The sequence below is a fragment of the Chanos chanos genome, chromosome 3 (genome assembly GCF_902362185.1).
Source record: "Chanos chanos chromosome 3, fChaCha1.1, whole genome shotgun sequence".
Taxonomy (NCBI): Eukaryota; Metazoa; Chordata; class Actinopteri; order Gonorynchiformes; family Chanidae; genus Chanos; species Chanos chanos.
Window position 1 is genome coordinate 28,985,488 of NC_044497.1, and position 18,972 is coordinate 29,004,459.

At 42.1% G+C, this 18,972-nt stretch overlaps 1 protein-coding gene across 1 annotated transcript; it reads left to right on the plus strand.

Moving 5' to 3' along the window:
• Nucleotides 1-1,218: 1,218 nt before the first annotated feature.
• Nucleotides 1,219-17,197, plus strand: opn7b (opsin 7, group member b). The gene is made up of 6 exons (XM_030769962.1): nucleotides 1,219-1,245; nucleotides 2,642-2,729; nucleotides 2,884-3,046; nucleotides 5,750-5,877; nucleotides 16,007-16,341; nucleotides 16,706-17,197. Exons 1-6 carry the CDS (start codon nucleotides 1,219-1,221, stop codon nucleotides 17,195-17,197), a joined length of 1,233 nt encoding a protein of 410 aa, XP_030625822.1.
• Nucleotides 17,198-18,972: the final 1,775 nt, after the last annotated feature.

Here is an 18,972-nt window from a genome sequence, read left to right on the forward strand (position 1 = left end):
GATTCCTTGATGGTACTTCAGAAACCAGACTGTGGTTTAAATGGTCCGTATGTGTCTCTGTGAGATGGTTCTCTTACCTGCTTTACGTTGATTTGTTCAAAGACAACGCACGAGTTACGAGTCTTAATCTTAATCCTAATCTTGGCACAGCCCCAGAGCCAGAGGATAAAGCTTCTCTTTCTTTAATCCAGTCACACTAATCATAAACACAGCTTAGGCTTCTCCTGCTAATTTTCATTCTTCCTTCCCTTCTTTCTTTTTTTTTTTTTCTTCTTCTCGCCTGTGTGTTATTTTGCCTGGAACTTTGAAAACCCTGCCGAATATGATGAAGTCAGCTTGTTCAGTAAAATAAATCCATTGTGAGTGGAATTCTAAACATAATGTAGTACTTGTTCAGTGGTTTCTGTTTTAACAGCATCACTCGCATGACTCTCATTTGCTCTCATTACATTCTGTACCTCAGTGAGATTTAGTAGACATTGACAGTTGCGGCTTGCAAAGTATGACACACTTTCTCTGGAATGCTACTCCCCAAGAAACTGAGCTAAATCTCACATACACATTGCTCTCAGTTAGTATGATCCACAGCTGAATGAACACTCAAACGCGCGCGTGCGCACACACACACACACACACACACCCACACACACAAACCGCATAAAACAAACAGCCCATCCTCCCTTCCTTAGACAGTAAAACAATGTTGTATACAAGCATTGTGGAGTTGGCTGATGTGCTGACATGCACATCCACAATATTGCTTATGTGCTGTCATTGCTCAGGAGACGTAAAAGATTTTTCTTGCTTCACATCACCTTGCTATTGCTACCTAAGGCTTTGTTCAGGACCATAAAATATAACAAATTTATCCTCAGTCTGAGAGAGAGAGAGAGAGAGAGAGAGAGAGAGAGAGGGAGAGAGTAACTTGCGTGTGTGTGTGTGTGTGTGTGTGTGTGTGTGTGTGTGCGCGCGTATGTGTACGTATGCATGTGTGTGGGGGCAATGTACTAGTCTGTGTACAGAAAGTGTACTGTGTGCACATATTTGGAGTGGTCAAGCGTAATACATCAGGGGACTGACTCCAGTTAGTTTAAAACTATCAATCTACTAGAGCTCCCACCAAGAGAAATCACAAGTGTAGCAAAAATATAAGAACTCTCACTGTCAGACACACACACACACAGACACACACACACACACACACACAGACAGACATAAATGAGTGTGTGTTCAAATCTTCTTAGGGTAAGTTGTTAGACGGAGGACAATATTTTCATTTTCTGATAGACCTCCATTCTCTCTCGGTCATGCTTCATGCTGTGAATAGTGATTTCTCAATTATCATATGGATGGTGTTGCTATGCTCATTCAGATGAAGCACATTGAAGAAGTCTATATTTTAGTGAGTTAAATAAGCTGTGTGTGTGTGTGTGTGTTTGTGTGTGTGTGTGTGTGTGTGTGTGTGTGTGTGGGGGGGTGGCTGGGTGTAACTGAGATCTATAGGATGCACATATCTTACCATGTTATTCCTTCAGATGCTTTTTTAAAAAAAAATTTAAACAGTAATAACAAAAATGCCCCATATACCAGTTAACAAGCACTTTGCATAGGTCAATATATGTCCCCTTTCTTTCTTATAACAAATGTTATAAAATAGAGGTATTAGTTCTTCATCAAAACCACATTTATCTGTGCTCTGATTGCAATCTTGTATTTCCACTGGTATAACCAACCCAGGCATCTCCGAGCTTCTATTCTATGATACACATCTTGCTAGCTGTGTATTATATTGTGTGTGTGTGATTTCATTGTGGGCCTCACACCATATAGTCATGCATGGAAGAGCAGTGATGTGTATCAGGGTCCTGACTGATGGGCATTTCAAAGAGAAGACCTTAATTTCCACAAGCTCCCAAACAACTACCATAATGTACTGAGGGATCCTACCCCAAAGCTGTATCAGGGTAGGGTTCTGCGTGCATGGTGCATGCAGATGTGTGTGTGTGTGTGTGTGTGTGTGTGCATGTGTGTACATGTTCCTAAGGAGAATTTATTTACAGGGGTGCAAAACAAGGCATTTTTATTTGCCGACTGTGCGATCCGTTTCACTGTTTGTTTCTAGGAGATTGCCTGGTTATTAATGAAAATGGTTTGCATCACCTTGAAAGGTCTGGGAGAAGAATTAATGCGCAAGCAGCGGCGCTGAGTTAGCGCTGACTTAATAAAAACTCACATTCTCTTAAAGCACGAGCTGATTTCAGTCAGGGCACACAAAGCCCTGTAGGCATGTATGAAAACATGTCTACTCGCTTCCATCATGAATGGACAAAAGAGCAGAGGTTAGCTTTGCAGTTGAGAATTAGCCTCTGCTTGCCGCTTCTGATCTTGTCTGACCGATCTGGAAAGAGACAAAGCTTCTCTTGTCTCCTCTTTGGCCAAAGCGAAGAGAAACACGCAGAGAATCTCAGAGAGAGCTGCAGTGATACAGCTGTCTACCTCAGCCCCACTTGACTTCTGCTCTTTTTGTCAATAGCCGGAAAATACAATGAATTTGTGTACTTGTTACGTTTTACACTTAATCCTACTCTTCTGTTTCTCTCTCTCTCCCTCTCTCTCACTCTCTCTCTGTCACTCTGCACAGATGGGAAATGCCTCTGAAACATCTTTGTTTGTATCCAAAATATCCAAGGAGAATGACTTCTTGCTGGGCACAGTCTACACAATCTTTGGTAAGCTGTGCAACAAGCTCCCAGGGAACAGAAATGCTCCAGAATTTTTTTTTTATGATGCATTTTCTCTGTCTGTGTGTCATGTTTCCATCTCTCTTGTTTTGGTTCACTCTTTCTACCTCTCATCATCCTATCTCTCCTCTTTTTCTCCTAGGTGTGCTGTCCCTTGTGGGGAACACCGTGCTGTTGTTTGTGGCATATCGTAAGAAGTCCTCTTTGAAACCGGCCGAGTTCTTCATTGTCAACCTGTCCATCAGTGACTTAGGAATGACCATCACACTCTTCCCTTTCGCTATTCCCTCTGCTTTTGCACACAGGTGATAATTCTCTCCCTCCTCCACCTCCTCACTGTGTTATCACGGTCAGCTCTTTATCCACACCAGACTCCCACGGAATGATCTTTTTTTACCCTCCTTTAACAAACAGATTGTAATTCTGCATTTCCTTCTCTCTCTCCCTCTCTCTCTTTCTTTCTCACTTCATTCTCCCTCTATATTAGATCCCATTAGAAAAACATAGGTATTGTTCCTCACACCATTTGATGTAGCTTTATCCTTCAGATGCTTGGACAGGGGTGATGATGGGGTCAGGTCCAAATCAAGTTAGCATCATTAAGTCAGACAAAATCCTATTTCCGCAGCGCCAATGCACCAAAGGTGCATTATTCCGCTCTAAACTAGTGTGACTTAAGCTTTAACGTTACAGAGCCACAGTATCTTTACATATCACCAACCTTCCCCCATTAAGCAATCCCATTACAGAGCTACCAGTACTAGCTCTGAGATTACTGCGGCTCTTCACCTCTGCACTGTAGAACTCACAAACAAATAGGAGTCATGTACCACTTAAATCAGTTGCTAAAACACATGTTCACTCATTCATCCATTTTTTAAGTCGCTTATCCTAATTAGGGTCGTGGGGGGTGCTGGAGCCTATCCCAGCGCTCATTGGGTGAAAGGTGGGGAAACACCCTGGACAGGTCACCAGTCCATCGCAGTAAAACACGTTTCCTCACCTAGTAATATGTAAAGCAACTTCTTAGCATTCAAACAGCTACAACCGAGAAATGCTGTAGATTGATGAAACAAAAGCAGGACCTTTTGATATTCTGTGTCAAAGGGATGAAGATAGGGTGACCAGATGCAAACAAACGAAAGGTGGGATGAGTAGTTAGTGGGACAATGTGGAACATGTTACCAATGCTGAGAGGTAACCTAAAACTTTGACATAATGTCTATCAAATTGATTAAGAAACATTTGTATTCTGCCTTGTGGGTCATAAACACCTGTACTTTGTCCTCTTGTCAATTCCACAGCACACCAGTTAGGCCATCAACATTCCCTTCCCTCGTACACATCTATATAGAATAAAAGAAAACGAAAATAACCTGTACAATGTGAAAAAATAAGTGTGCATATGGAATCGATATTCATCATATAGTTGTAAAATTACTAGGGTGTTTAGATAACCACTGGCCGATTAACCAGCAGCTGATTCTCAAGCTGTCAGTGAACCTAAGTCGTTTGCAGTGTTAGAGCAGTCATATGTGTTAGCATAAAACGCCGAGACGGCTAATATGATTTTACTATTCCTTAACTGTGCGAACACCCCCCCCCCCCCCCCCCGCACACACACACACACACACACACACACACACACACACACAAGCACTGGCACAGCACTCTTCCCCTTCTAGTCATGGGAGGAATCTAAGATCAGTGCAGAACTCTCCCTCTCACACGTGGCTGTTGTTTGCTGGTACAGAAATGTCTCCACTATAAACATTAAAGAAAGAAAGAGAGATAAACAAAGATATAGAAAGCATGTGTGTGTGTGTGTGTGTGAGAAAAGAGACAGACAGATTATCCTGAAAACTCCTTTGTTGTTTTTGTGTGAGCCCCTCTAATGAATGACCTTTTTTGTTTTGTTTGTTTGTTTGTTTGTTTGTTTTGAAAGATTCTGAAGGAAATCTGTTTCTACAGTTTTTTCATCACCTCCTGCTGTTGTTGAACATCACTCGTCTGTTCAGTTGTCACTACAAGTTGTCACTGTCTTCCTCAAGGCAACACTCCAGGCTGTCCCCACTTTGTCATTCAGAGAGAGAGAGAGAGAGCGAGAGCGAGAGCTAGAGCTAGAGCGAGAGAGAGAGAGAGAGAGAGAGAGAGAGAGAGAGAGAGAGAGAGAGAGAGTGGGAGGAATGACAATCATCCTTGTGAGGTTGGCAATAAATCACCAAGATGAAAATGAAGTTACTCACCTGATCCTATTCAAAGAGGGCAAATAAGACACTCTTTGTTTTAAACTGATCATAATATTTTCCCCTAAGGAGGTGATGGAGAGATCAATGCACTGCATGATGTCCTCATAAAAAGAGACATGAATACACTCAGAGTGGAGATAGAGGAGAGGGAAGGAGGGAGAGAAAAAATGAAAGAAGGAAAGCTTTATAGTAAGAGTGATCAGTGGGATTCAAGACCACTCTTTTTGTATGTGTCGAAAGCTTTTTCACTTTCATTATTAGATTTCTTTTCTTCTCCTTGTTTTATGGAATATCCTTCCCTCCCTGGCTTTCAATGGTATTCTATATCTCTCTGTCCTTCTCTTTCTCTTTCTTTCTCTCCCTCACTTTCTCTCTCTCTCTTCCTCCATGTCCGCAGCTCTCTGTCCTCTAGATCCTGTTAACTGAAAGCATACAGAATAAATCTAAAGTGACTGGCTATTGCGTGTTTTGGGCTGGCTTTGTTCTGCCGTATCCCTCTGCTCCCCTATGAGTAGAACAACCACAATCTGAAAGCATGCAAGCTGAACTGTTCATATCAGCATGCTGGATCAGAAGAAGTCTAAACACAAGTCATAAACAGAGACAAATGTCTACAGGAACGGATACAACGCTGAGACTGTGCCCTCTCTCTCTTTTTCTTCTTCTTCTTCTGTATTTGACTTTACTTTTTCTCTAGATTTCTTGTCTTCATCTTTTGCTACTTGTCTCACCTCCCTTCACTTCATCTCTGTGTTTCAGGTGGCTGTTTACGGAGCTGATGTGTACGTCTTACGCATTCTGTGGGGTACTCTTTGGCCTGTGCAGCCTAACCAACCTGACCGTGTTGTCGTCTGTGTGCTGGCTCAAAGTCTGCCACCCCAACTACGGTACAAAGACACACACACACACACACATCTGCTTCTATTTGGCCACATCTCTTGTAGAACGGTCTCTGTCAGCTTTCAGCCCATAGAGAAGATCTCCGAGTAAGACTAGGATTTAGATCAAATTAAAACACTACTCTCAAGCAATGGGCATGCTGCTCTCTACTTACTAATGAACTTCTGAGTAAGGTAATCACAAAGGGAACAGATGGTAAGGTCATGACATCATAATCACTCTACTGTTGTTTAGGGCTTACTGGAGAGTGATTTTATATGAAAAGCTGGACACAGACATAGGCACAATAATGTAAGGGGGTGTCACTAAATTACAGTCCATTTTATAGTTTCCATTCAGTGGCAAATTTAGGTATGGGCGACATGGGCAACCGCCCAGGGCAGCATCTTGCTGGGAATGGTGACATTTGCGCAATTGGTTTTCTATTGCTCATTTGCACGTTACGTCAATAATATCATGTCACATTGTGGGTCAATTAACCTTGTCAGAGTGGGCACCCTGACTCTAGTTTGTAAGCTAGGCAGGCTACTGCCTGGGAAAGTCTCCCACTCAGAAGTAAGAGATGGGGAGGCGGGCAGGAGTAGGTTGACCTCAGGTCTCCCCACAGGAAGCCCGAGGTAGGGGGAGCGGGGGAATCTATCAAATAGCGCACCTCTGACTTTGTACAGTACTAATGCAATTAGTAAAATCAGTCACAGTGCGAAATGCTACCTAAGAGGAGTTTTCATGAGACAGAAATAACAGTTTTTTGCTTTTTTTGAATGGCAAACCATAACCAATACATTAGATATACGGACCAAATGAATATGTGTAATGAATGAGAATTCAAAGGAAATTTGCCAAAGGAAAAGAAAAAAAAATCCACTTTACAATGTTTCTCAGTTATTTAGATGTAGTTTCACAGTCTCAAAACTCTAAGTGCAATTCCCCGAAAGAGTAAAAGCATTTCTCATAACATTATGCCACCCGTGCAAAAGAACCTAAAACGCTTAAAATGTTAGCCAAGTTCATCAGTCACTACAGCACTGTCAACAAATGGATAGGTCCCTTAAAGCATTACGTAAACACTGGGACAAGGAGTCCGAAGTATTTGCATAAGAACTGGACAGACTGTATATATCGTATTGATGCAAAATACAAGTATTGCCCTCCATACACAATTATGAAAAAAAAAAAAAATCAATATTTATATGTCCCAAAATTCCAATGACAAAATGAAACAAAGGTAATCCCGAGTACATCATCAGAAGCAAAACGATGCCTACTGAAAAATGTAACGTAGCCATAATTTCGGTCAACTGATAGAGCACTCATTCAATAGAGCTTGTCTCTTCCCTGGCATACCGCCATGCATTTGGACTCCCCTTCCTCTTGCAAGCCCAGGTTTTGTCCCTGCCAGACGCCTGCTTCTTGTTCCATTCTCAGCAATATGATGCACTGGGAGCCTTAACATTATGTGCCTGTGTAAATTAGTTTTGCAGTAATAATATGCATTTGAGGGACGGGGTTGATGGCATATGTGCTGGTTTGGCTCTCAGTTGTGGGAATTGACTCAGTGGAATCAAACACATTGGCCTTTTCATTTGCACGAAGACAGCGCACCTTTAACGTAGTATTTTGCTTACAATGATTTATGCAATGAACAGCTTTCTCAATGTGAATGAAGAACATACATAGCCGACAGAGAAAAGCACAGTTTGTTTTTAACAGCATTTCAGTGAGAATTTAGCCAGCGTAATGACAACTGTGTACAGTGTTTTGCAACATGTGCTTTAGCATTTGCATTTTGGGCGAATGCAACATTAAATGAGATAGTGTCATCACCAACTGCCTTAATATTGTGAGGGTTTTGCACTGGTTTGAGAATGCACTGATTCTGCACTGATTTGAGAATACACTGGATTTGCACTGGTTTGAGAATGAACCAGTTTTGCAAAGGTTTGAGAATGTACTGGCTTTTGCACAGGTTTGAGTCTCAGCATGAGTCTGTCTCAATTTGTCTGAGAGTGAAATTTCTCTTATAGTCCTCTACGCTGAGTCATAACACACTGACTTAATATGAATTATGAATTAAATTATTATTTAATCAAATATTTTTTCAGGGGAAATAAAATCCCAGAGAAAGTAGGAAATATGGTTAGAGTGAGATAAAAAAAACAAACTGAAAATAAAGTGGGAGAAAGACAACAGACGCTGCTCCTCACTGCCAGTGTCCTCGCTCTGCCTAAGATTGAAAACAATTTGTAAAGGGCTTTACACTGTTCCTGAAATTTGGAGATCTGACACATTCAGTTAATCTTGCCAGTGGGTGTGCAGCAGCTCCCCCACTGTCTGTAAAATATACATGAGCAGGAAAAGAGGAAATGGAAGGGTAACGGAAAAGATCACAATAAGCACTGAAGACAGGCAGTGCCTTGAGTCTAGATCTCTCTCTCTCTCTCTCTCTCTCCCTTTTCCACAAGGGAGGGAGAGAAGTTGTAACTCAACCCAGAAGAGGAGGATTTGAATAATTTCTCAGACATGGTTGTGAAAATGAAAGTACTAATGAGCAGGATTAGCCTGTGAGCCCGTCAAACTCTCTGACGTAACACCACCAATCTGTCAGCCATGCTGCAGTCCAAGCTCCAAGATATGAGAACACAGCAGCAAGACAACAAGCAGACAAAACAATTTAAATAGAACTTTCTTTTTTAATTTCCTGTCTTGTATTCATATCTAAGCAGCAGAAGTTGATGAGACTGAATCCAAATATGAATTTTGTAACATCGGCTTGACCTTTCATTACAAATAATCAGACTGGTTTATTCACTAACCAAGACGTTTGTCACATAGTTTTACTCATTACCGGTACATACATGACTTGCTATGTAGTTTTATAAATAGCAAAACATTTTAAAAGTGGACACAATGAATTTTATTCATTGTAATCTAAAAAACCTGAGTAGGGAACACGATCCGTTTAGAATTTGAATTAAAACAGCTCATGAACTTCGTCTAGAGTCATAAAACTTCATAAAAGCGAAGTGCGCGAAATGACTAAATAGCCGTATTCAAAGCTTTGTTCATCTGGCAATAGTCACTCTGAATGCATTGATGATGCTATTGGATTCTGGTCATTGCTTTTGCACATTTGGGTCTGGGTTTGTGCTTTAGAAACAATAAAACTCCAGAGAGAGAGTTTCTTTCAAGTAATAATGTTTGAAATGGAAATGAGCCGAAAGAACTGTACTTATGAGAGCAGTCCAAAAAAAAGGAACACACACATGCACTCGCACACTCACACACTCAGTAATAAGAAAGAGTGAAGGCTTCTCAAGACTGCTCAAAAAAAAAGGATGTATGTCACACACAACTGTGTGACATACAGAAAAAAAGGGCACAACGCGGGTTCAACCACTGACACACCACTACACTAGAAACAATACAACTGTAATGAGGTTGATATGAGACCCATGCAGTGGTCAGTGTCTTGTTATATTGGGTCTGCTTTTGTATGGCGTTTATGACCTAAAACGATTCACTTTAACCTGAATGGTATGAGAGAATCCGGGGTGTGAAATTCTCAGCGCATGGTACATTTGCATGCGATCATTTCTTCACCTGTAAGAGCAGGGGCGGATTTAGGCATGGGCGACATGGGCAGCCACCCAGGGCAGCATCTTGCCAGGGGCGGCACGGGGTGCCCACAAAAAATGCATAAATAAATCAATTAAATCAGAATGGTGACACTTGTGTGATTGGTTTTCTATCGCTCTTTTGCACGTCACGTCAGTGATATCATGTCACCGTTTGGGTCAATTAACTTTGTCGGAGTGGGCGCCCTGTAGTTTGTGTGCTAGGTAGGCTATTACTTGGGAAAGTCTCCCACTCAGAAGTATGAGATGGGGAGGCGGGCAGGGTTTGGTTGACCTCAGGTCTCCCCACAGGAAGCCCAAGGTGGAGCGGGGGAATCTATCAAATAATGCACTTCTAACTTTGTACAATACTAATGCAATTAGCAAAATCAGTCACATTACAAAATGCTACCAAATAAATCACAACTCATTCATAATACTGTGAATATATAGTTTCACAGACATATTGCTGCAGGGGGCACCTGCCTTTCTTTAACTGATCCATATAAACTCTGGAAGACAATAAGCGAGGGAGCCAATCCACATTATCTCATTGACTCCCGGTTATGATGGCACGCCGTAACACCAGGCAATCTTATGTTTAGATCGCAAGGATAGCCCCAGACCCTCCTACAGGTCTGGGTTTACCCCATGTTCTTGGGGGATGGATAATATTTTGATGCTCGAGTGCCAAATCAACACAAATGGATCTTTGTCTTTGTTACTTCGTTTTCATATGAGTCTTATTTTTGTATGTATTTTTAAATTGATACAGTTTTAAATGTTATGATTATATGTGTTGTTCCAACAGTCTGAATAAAAATTACAGTAAGTGCAGAATGATGCTTTTTTTCCTGTTGGTGTGTGTGTGTGTGGGTGAGAGGGGGGGTTGACGCACAATTTTTGATGATGTGGGGTGGGGGGTGCTGAAGGAGGGGTTCACCAAAGGCGTCAAGCTAGAACTGCCACTGCATAAGAGCTTCTGTCCTTGAATAACCACATGGAGTCATCTAAGGAGCTGTACCAGCAGCAACGTATGTTAGCCAAAGGCGTTACACCACAAAGACAAGAGACACCTATCTCCTCATTCATCTTCTCTCAGACATTATACCTCTCCAGGGCACAGGTTTATATGAGTGTTTTCACAGCGCTGTTTTAAGACTGCGCACAAAATGGCTGTTGTCTAACTCTTCTGCTTGTGGTTTGCTATGGTGGCAAAGGTTTCTTTTTCAGTCATGTTCCTTCCCTCTGTCACACCTTCATCGCCGTCCTCTCCTTGTCCTGCTGGTCAGTGCTCATCTTCATCTGTCTATGAATCATCTCATCATTGGACTGATCAACTGATTGTAAAATAAATGTGTCTTGATCAGTTGTTAGTTTAATACCTGGGTGTACATATAGATCTGGATCTCAGTTTGTACTTTGTGTAGTCTCGCTTACTCTTGCGTTATCTAGCTGTTGTAAGTGTCATTGTTATTAGATGACCTCTGTACCTGTCATTTGTCTTTCTAACTGTTTCTGCCTTGTTTCTGAAATTTCTGTTTGCCTGGGTGTTAGGATCCCCATCTGTTGGACCATGGTTTAGTTTTTTCTGTTCAAGAACCTGAACTCTGTCTGTGTTGAGTTTCGTCTAGGGATGTCCCGATCAGTTTTTTTGCCCCCCAATCCCGATCCGAGTCATTTAATATTGAATATCTACCGATACCGAGTTCCGACCAATACTTGTATGTTCCTTGATAGTACAGTTGCACAGTGCGCATTTTAAGTACATTAAAGGTATTAAAATCAGTTCAATGTATATGCTTGACAACTGAATAGCGATGCATTGACAAAAATTGCCTGCATCCAAGCTGTTCCTTGATTTTTTTTTTTTTTTTAATTATCTTTGTGTGCCAAATGGGAGTACCCAGAAAATATACGCAAGTGTTCGATTTTATTTAATCTTCTTACAGTAATTCAAGTGGTTAACTTTGTCTGTCAGTTTCGTTGATACTCTTTCTGAAAGCCTCTTTTTGTATGCTATCGTTATCAATCCTTAGCGTTAGTAATACGACTGTATTGCTCTCTGTGGTCGTCAGTCTAGGCTCGCATACATCACATACAGCTAAAGCGTTAGGTGTTTTAATTTTGAAATGATACCTTGGTTGTTGTTAGTAGTCTTGTTAGTAGATTAATGTCGTCAGAGTATGCTGACCTAAAAACATTCAAATTTAAAAGTTAAAAGAAATCCGATTCGCCGGAAACAGTTGCCTCAGTTTGCCGAATTTGAAAGCACCTCTGTATTCTCTATCACAGCGATGGGCTGGTCATCCAAAGCGATTGATTCAGTTACCCTCGCGGTAATCTTTTTGGCCTTGTTGCTGTCTCGAGGAAATTTCTCCCTCCTTTTACATGTAGGCTATGTCCTCCAGCCTTTGCCTGGGTTTTTTAGGTGCCGTATCAAAGCGGTAGCCTATTGAACGCAGCTCCCACCACCTCGCGAAGTGCTGGCATTACAAACATTAGTGGCTGCTGGACTGCTGTCGTTTCCCAATTTAAAATATTTCCACACTGCAGACAATTAAGCCGCGTCCTGCCACAAATTATGCGCTCCGTTTAAGACACCTGCGTGACAGTTGACGTAAAAAAAGAAAAAAAAAAAAGGATCGGGCTTAGGGTCGTGCTCAATAAAGCCGATACCAATCAGTTAAAAAATGCCTTGATCGGTCCGATACAGATCTTTGAGATTGGATCGGGACATCCCTAGTTTTGTCTCCAATAAACCACTTGCTCTGCATGTGCAACCAGTCTGTCCATCAATTTGTGACACTTTCCATCCCCCTGTATCATTAAAACCAAAAAAAGACTCTTGCCTTATCAGAGAAGTCAAGGATTTAGATAATACATAGGCTACATGTTTTAAGGTGACTCCAAACGTAGCGTACCATAAAGACATTATGACAAACCTAGCTTGATTTAGTACAATGTGAACCGTTTGATGGGAAACACTGCATTATGTATTAGCCCAATCTCCCCTTTTGTAAGGCTCACAGGCTGTATCTACACACTCTGTCTCTCTATAGCTTTTGAGTTTGATCCCATTTTGCTCATCTAAGACCAACTCCCAGAAGCAAGGATCGAAAGCCATCAGTTGGCTAGTGTCTTTTAAGCTGCTGGATCCCATATATTCAAGGCTATTTGGCCTCTTGAAAGCTGTAGGACCCCCCCCCTCCCCCCATGGTTCTGAAAGCCTAAGCTTTAATGACAGGAGATGTCTTGGTAGGAAGGCAGTGTCATGTGACGACTGATGTTCAGCCTGTTCAACACTCATTTAAAACACTGTCTATGTGAGAGCCAGTCCAACACCTGTAATTACCTCAGGGAGGGTCTAACACTAACTGGGTTGGATGGAGAGAAAATTGGAATGGGAATGCTCTAGGTGTGCTTATATAGTTCTTGAACCATTGAAGGCCCAACTGTCAGTAGAGAGTGAGGAGAAAACAGTCTTCCTTCTGTCCAACAACCACCCCAAAGCTCACTCACATAGATAAATCGCAAACGTGGGCACTCTCTCTCTCTCTCTCTCTCTCTCTCTCTCTCTCTCTCACTCACACACACCCACACACCCACAAACACACACACACACACACACACACACACACACACACACACACACAGAGCCATAAACTACCTGCCATTTACATTCAGGTTGTTTTTGAAGAGTCCAGCTGGTGATTAAGGAGAGAATGTCAATGCCATTAATTCTTCTCAAAGCACCAAGTCAATTAATGGGATGCACCCACACACCAAATAAAAGGAGATCTCAAAGGAAGCACAACTTTTTTAAAGGGAATCAAACAATAAGGTAGGAGGGAAGAAGAGAGAGAGCAAGAGCGAGAGAGAGAGATCCAGAGAAACAGATTCCCTATAGGGATTAAAGAGATTTAGTACGGATGAGAACAACAAAAGGGATTTTTTTTTCCTGTCATTGAAAGCGGTAGAGACTTGATGGAAATGAATGCAAACTAGGCAAGCCATAATTGTTATGATGGAGTTCAAAGACCTGGAGTGCAGAGAAGCATAGTTTATTACACAATCTCTCAACAATCCAAAAGCAAAGGTCAGTAGATCAGGCTGGAGTCCTCAGTGAATGGGAAGTGGCAATAAAAAATGAATACCAAATCCAAAACGTGAGACAAAATTCAGTTATCAGACAAACCAGACAAAAGTCATACACGGAATCAAGAGCTACAGGATGACAGGAAAACAGTGGTTTAGTGACACATAGGAGACACTTAATGCCTTAGGAAGAAATGACTGAGAGACAGTCGTATATCTACAGAGCAGGTAAATAAAGTCAATGAACAGTACTAATACAGAGCCGGGGGGGGGGGGCAACTGAAATGCAGAGCGGGGGCGGTGACTTAACCCAAAAAATTACGCAAGCTGTGCACAGTTATGCTATTGTTTAACAGCTACCCTCTCCCTACCTTCAGCTGACTCGGAGTCCACACACAATGCCACACCACTAGCTTACACTTATAGTTTGTTAGATCGCACTCACCCAGACAACCAATCAAGTGGATTTGCATGGATTTGAAAATGTAGGCTACAATGTGACCTTGGTTTTAGCAAATAATGGTGGGCTAAATTATGTATTAGTATTTTGAAATAAAAATAAATTAAAAAAACAAATAATTCAAAGTAGGCCTTAATCTTCACTGAGGGAGTGGGGTGGTCCATCTGAAAATGTCTCTTACCAGGACATGTACTATCTGTAATTCCTCACAGAAAAGTGAATTTTCACTGGGAATCATCACTGGGAATCTAGGAATTTTGATTATTGTTTCTTTTCTCTTTTCATTTACCCCAAGTTTGAGATTGGATTGGTCAGAAAATTGCGATGAAACACTCTTCTTTTTATTTTCTCATTTATTTTCAGCACTGTGGGGGGTAGCTATGATACGGGCTCATATTCAACCACCAGAGTTCAATATCTACCTCCATAAACCAGCTATGCCTAACACTCCACTGTTATCGTGTTCCCCTGAGGTCTGTTAAACTGGGGGAGTGAGATAGTGCTTCCTCTGGCAAACTCCTCTTCCTCCCCACACTCACCATGCAGATAAAGCTACTTCGGTTTTCACACATTTAAAGTTTACAGTAAATCAGTTATCCCCAGAGAGAAAGTGAGAGAGAGAGAGAGGGGGGGGGGGGGGGGGAGAAAGCTCCCATGATGCTTCATTCACATTAATAAGATTCTGAGAGGAATTAATTTATACTGCACGACCATATGAATAAACATGTTTTTAAAGTCAAAAGTAAATTAATTTCAGTTATTCCAAACTCTCAGTAGCATAGGCAGAAATGCTATTTGAGACAGTTTCTTAAGTAAACTATCTGCCGTGTAAGGAATATTTGTGCCATGTAAGGAATATGTGTGCCAATTTCTCACGGTTTCGTTCTCTCTCTTGCTGTCTCTTTATTTAATATGTGAAATTAGATGTGCTCTAATATTTCTTCATAGGATATTTCTAAAATAGGCCACGCCAGGGGCAAAACGGTGAATAAAGTACATTTTTCTCTCTTTAGTTGCCTGTCTTGAATCGTAGCCTCTGAATATTAAACCCTATGAGAAACAGAATCATTATATTTTTCAAGATGGAGTTGTTTGATGCTCTGTACTGTGTGAAGATGGATGGAGAAGGGGATTGCGTAACATTTTTCATCTTTTTTCTTTTTTTTTTCCTTTCCTTCCCGCTGCATGGTTAAAAACGCTAAGCTCAATGGGCTTGACCGAGATAGAAATCCACAGAGAACATGTGATTAACCCCCGTATTTACAGATGCCTGAGGTCACATCAAAATGTGTGCATGGGGGGAAAAAAAAATAAACATGTGAATACGTTTGCTCTTTCATCCTTGGCATACCCTCCGCCTCAAAGGCTAATCTGAAATGTGTTGCGATGTTTGGATATTTGCGTGTGGTTGGAGCTGCCTTGAGAACAAATAAAAGAAAAAAAAAAAAGATGAAAGTTCAAGCTAAGGCATACAGCTTTTAGCGGGATATTGGGGAGGGGGTTGGGGTGCAGTGAAATTTGCTAAAGGGTGTACTGGTGTCAGCCTTCTACTCCACATGACTAGTCATAAACATTAGGACTGAATGTGGCCACACGCGCTCTCATTCTGTTATGTTTCTACTAAGAACCATGACTGTGAATCAGAGCAAAGTCAGATAAGATTAAATGCGCTTTGTTTCTGTGTGTGTGTGTGCATGCATGCATGCGCGTGCGTATGCGGGTGTGTTTTTGTGTGTGCGTGCATACGTGTGTGTGTGTGTGTGTGTGTGTGTGTGCGTGCGTGCGTGCGTGTGTGTGTGTGTGTTTGTGTGTGTGTATGATTTCCATCAGTTTTCTCATTACTGCAATACTGTTTGAATGTCTTCCTTCATTTACACCTTACTGATTGGGTTTATCTCTCTCTGTTTTCCTTTCTCTCGGTATCCTCTGTCATTTCCATATTAGGTAGCAAGTTTTCATCATCTCATGCGTGTCTGCTGGTGGTGGGGGTATGGTGCTACGCCGGGGTGTTTGCCGTGGGACCGTTAGTGGGCTGGGGCCAGTACGGTTCCGAGCCCTATGGGACGGCCTGCTGCATTGACTGGCATGCACCTAGTTACAGTCTCTCTGCCATGAGCTACATCATCTGCCTTTTTTTCTTCTGCTACATCATGCCCTGTACCATCATCTTCCTCTCCTACGCCTTCATCCTGATGACTGTCCGAGGCTCCCGCCAAGCGGTTCAGCAGCACGTCTCGCCCCAGAACAAGATTGTCAATGCTCAGACCCTTATTGTCAAGGTGGGTTATGGGTAACGGAAGGAGGGGTCTGATTCCCTCATTCTGGAATTAGTGTAAGAGAGAGAGGAAGGAGATGACATGCCTTTCACTGGTTCATGAGATTTAAGGCCGATTTTATGCCCTGTTATGGACAACAACCTGAGGACCTGAGGCGGAATATAATATAGTTCTAACGAAACATGGCCTAAAGTATATATTGACACAATATAAAGTATCCTATCAAAATGTTATGCCACGTCTTTTTCTATTTGTGATGTCTATCTGTCTCACACCAGTATAGCTGTGTGTGTTTAATTTCTTTTCCTGTGTATGTTGATGTTAAAGTCTGTGTATGTGTTTTTTTTTCTTTTTTCCCTTTACGTAGCTCTCCGTGGCAGTGTGTATAGGGTTCTTGATGGCGTGGAGTCCGTATGCAGTTGTCTCTATGTGGGCTGCCTTTGGTGATCCGGAAATGGTCCCCCCTATGGCTTTTGCCTTGGCCGCGATGTTTGCCAAGTCCTCTACCCTTTACAACCCCATGGTTTATCTGGTCTTCAAGCCCAACTTCCGCAGATCCCTGTGTGGGGATGCTGCTAAGTGCAAGAGAGCTTTATGCCCTTGTATCTGTCAGCCCGGTGCCACGCAGAAGGGCATTTGCTCGTCATCTTCGCGTTTCGTGAAGGAGGAGTGTAATTCCACGAGGCTTTCGAATGGACTGCATGAGAGTCACAGGGCCTGTAGGCACTGTCCCGAGGGGGGGTCCGGCCAATGGCTGGACACCACACCTCAGAGAACTGCACGAATCCTCACTGGATCCACGCACAGCGAGGTTGCCGTCAGTCAGCTGTCAAACGAACTCCAGAGCGACTTCCTCTAGCAAACGAGAGTGGAAAAAGAAAAGAGGGAGGTGGACTGGAATACTAAGGCTGTCTGAGAAGGGAGAAGAGAGAGATGAACCATTTAGGATGACTGCATAGAGTTGTCTGTTTGCTCGTTATTCATCAAAGGACCAGTACACTTTGGTCTTTGGCATCTATCCAGTGGAAAGGTGGAGCTCAATGCCTCAAATTGTCTTACTGCCAAATATAATTTTTTAAAAGCTAAACCGATCTAAGACCTTGGGGGCTGGTTTTGTGTTAAAGCTATGTCTGCATAGAAAGACTTGGTAATTTGGGACTGAGGAGTATATTTAAAAAACACAGATATCAGGTAGGACACACGCGCACGCACACACACACACAAACACACACATGCACATGCACATGCACACACGCTCACACACACACACATGCATGCACACACACACACACACACACACACCGCTATCTGGTGTTTGGGGAAATACCATTTGGCAGTGTTTTGCTACACAGTGTCACTGGTGCACAAGGCAAATGTGACCGTTTTATACAAATGGTGGTGCTCTTCCCTTTCCATCCTGCACTTCTGCCTTTTTTTTTTTTTTACTAATGAGGTTGGTTCAGGCCTCTGGATCAATTACTCTCCTCCAGACAAGGATCGGTTATCAAACTCAACTCTCCTGTTCCCCACAGGACCCCCTAACTGCCTATGCATCAGACTAACAAAGAACAAAGGGCAGCTTGGGGCACAGTTAGGTAGAGAGCCTTAGGAATTTTTGTCATATAAAAACCAACACCTCATATTTACTGCAGTGTGATTATGCAATGGCAAGGTTTGATCCCCATCTCTTAAACGTCAGTTAGGAGGACCAGGTGCACCTGGGAGCTTCCACAAAAGGTTTAGAAATGACGCAGAGGCATGATGAGGATGAAGATACAAAGGAGCATCTCTTCATTTTGGTACAATGGGGTTTTTTGTTTGTTTGTTTGTTTTTTTTTAGGCAAACCCAGGCTAAAGTTCTCAACGGTGAACGTGTAACAGCTGTTAAGGACAGAAGTCATTAAAAAAAAAAAAATGTCTGTTGACCCCTGGCTTCACCACAAAGTGAATCTGATGTAATAGAAACAGACTTGAACCTCGTGTGTTTGACGCGGTCAATGACACCATTGCCAGAGGGAGAGTAAGAGCTCAATAATATGTTTCCAGGTAAATCCTTCAAGCGAGACTGGCTAATGGTCCCTTGTTAGGGGGCAAACAAGTTGGTCTATGCCGTGTCTCTTCCCTGACAGGTGGACAGATTCAAAACGGGAGAGCTGACCGCCCTGGCCACTCTCATCCTCACCAGTTTCCTCAAAGTGAAGTTTAATCAATACAGATTTGGCTTGAATTAAATGCTTCAATTAGATGACCCCAGACAAACAAGATGGGCATACAGATAATTTGTTACATTTACAATTTTTTTTTTGTCCTGCAAGTCTTTTTTTTTTCTTTCTTTCTTTTTTTTGTTTTTGTCCAAGTGTAGTCTAACAATGCTAAAAGGCTGTCAGACTCTGCTGACTAAGTGGAACCCTGCGCTCAAGTGGTAAAACAGACTTATTTCTGTTCTATTTTATAAACTGGCCTCTGTATTGAACAGTTTGTTAAAGCAGAGTAATCAGATGCCTCTCTTGTCTGGGCACAAAAAATCCATTTCTTCAAATGCTGACTTTAACTACTAGTGTGTACAAGTCTGTTCACCACTGTTACAGGAATACTGTAAGTATGCAGATAATGGAAAGACAGGAGAAGAGTGAA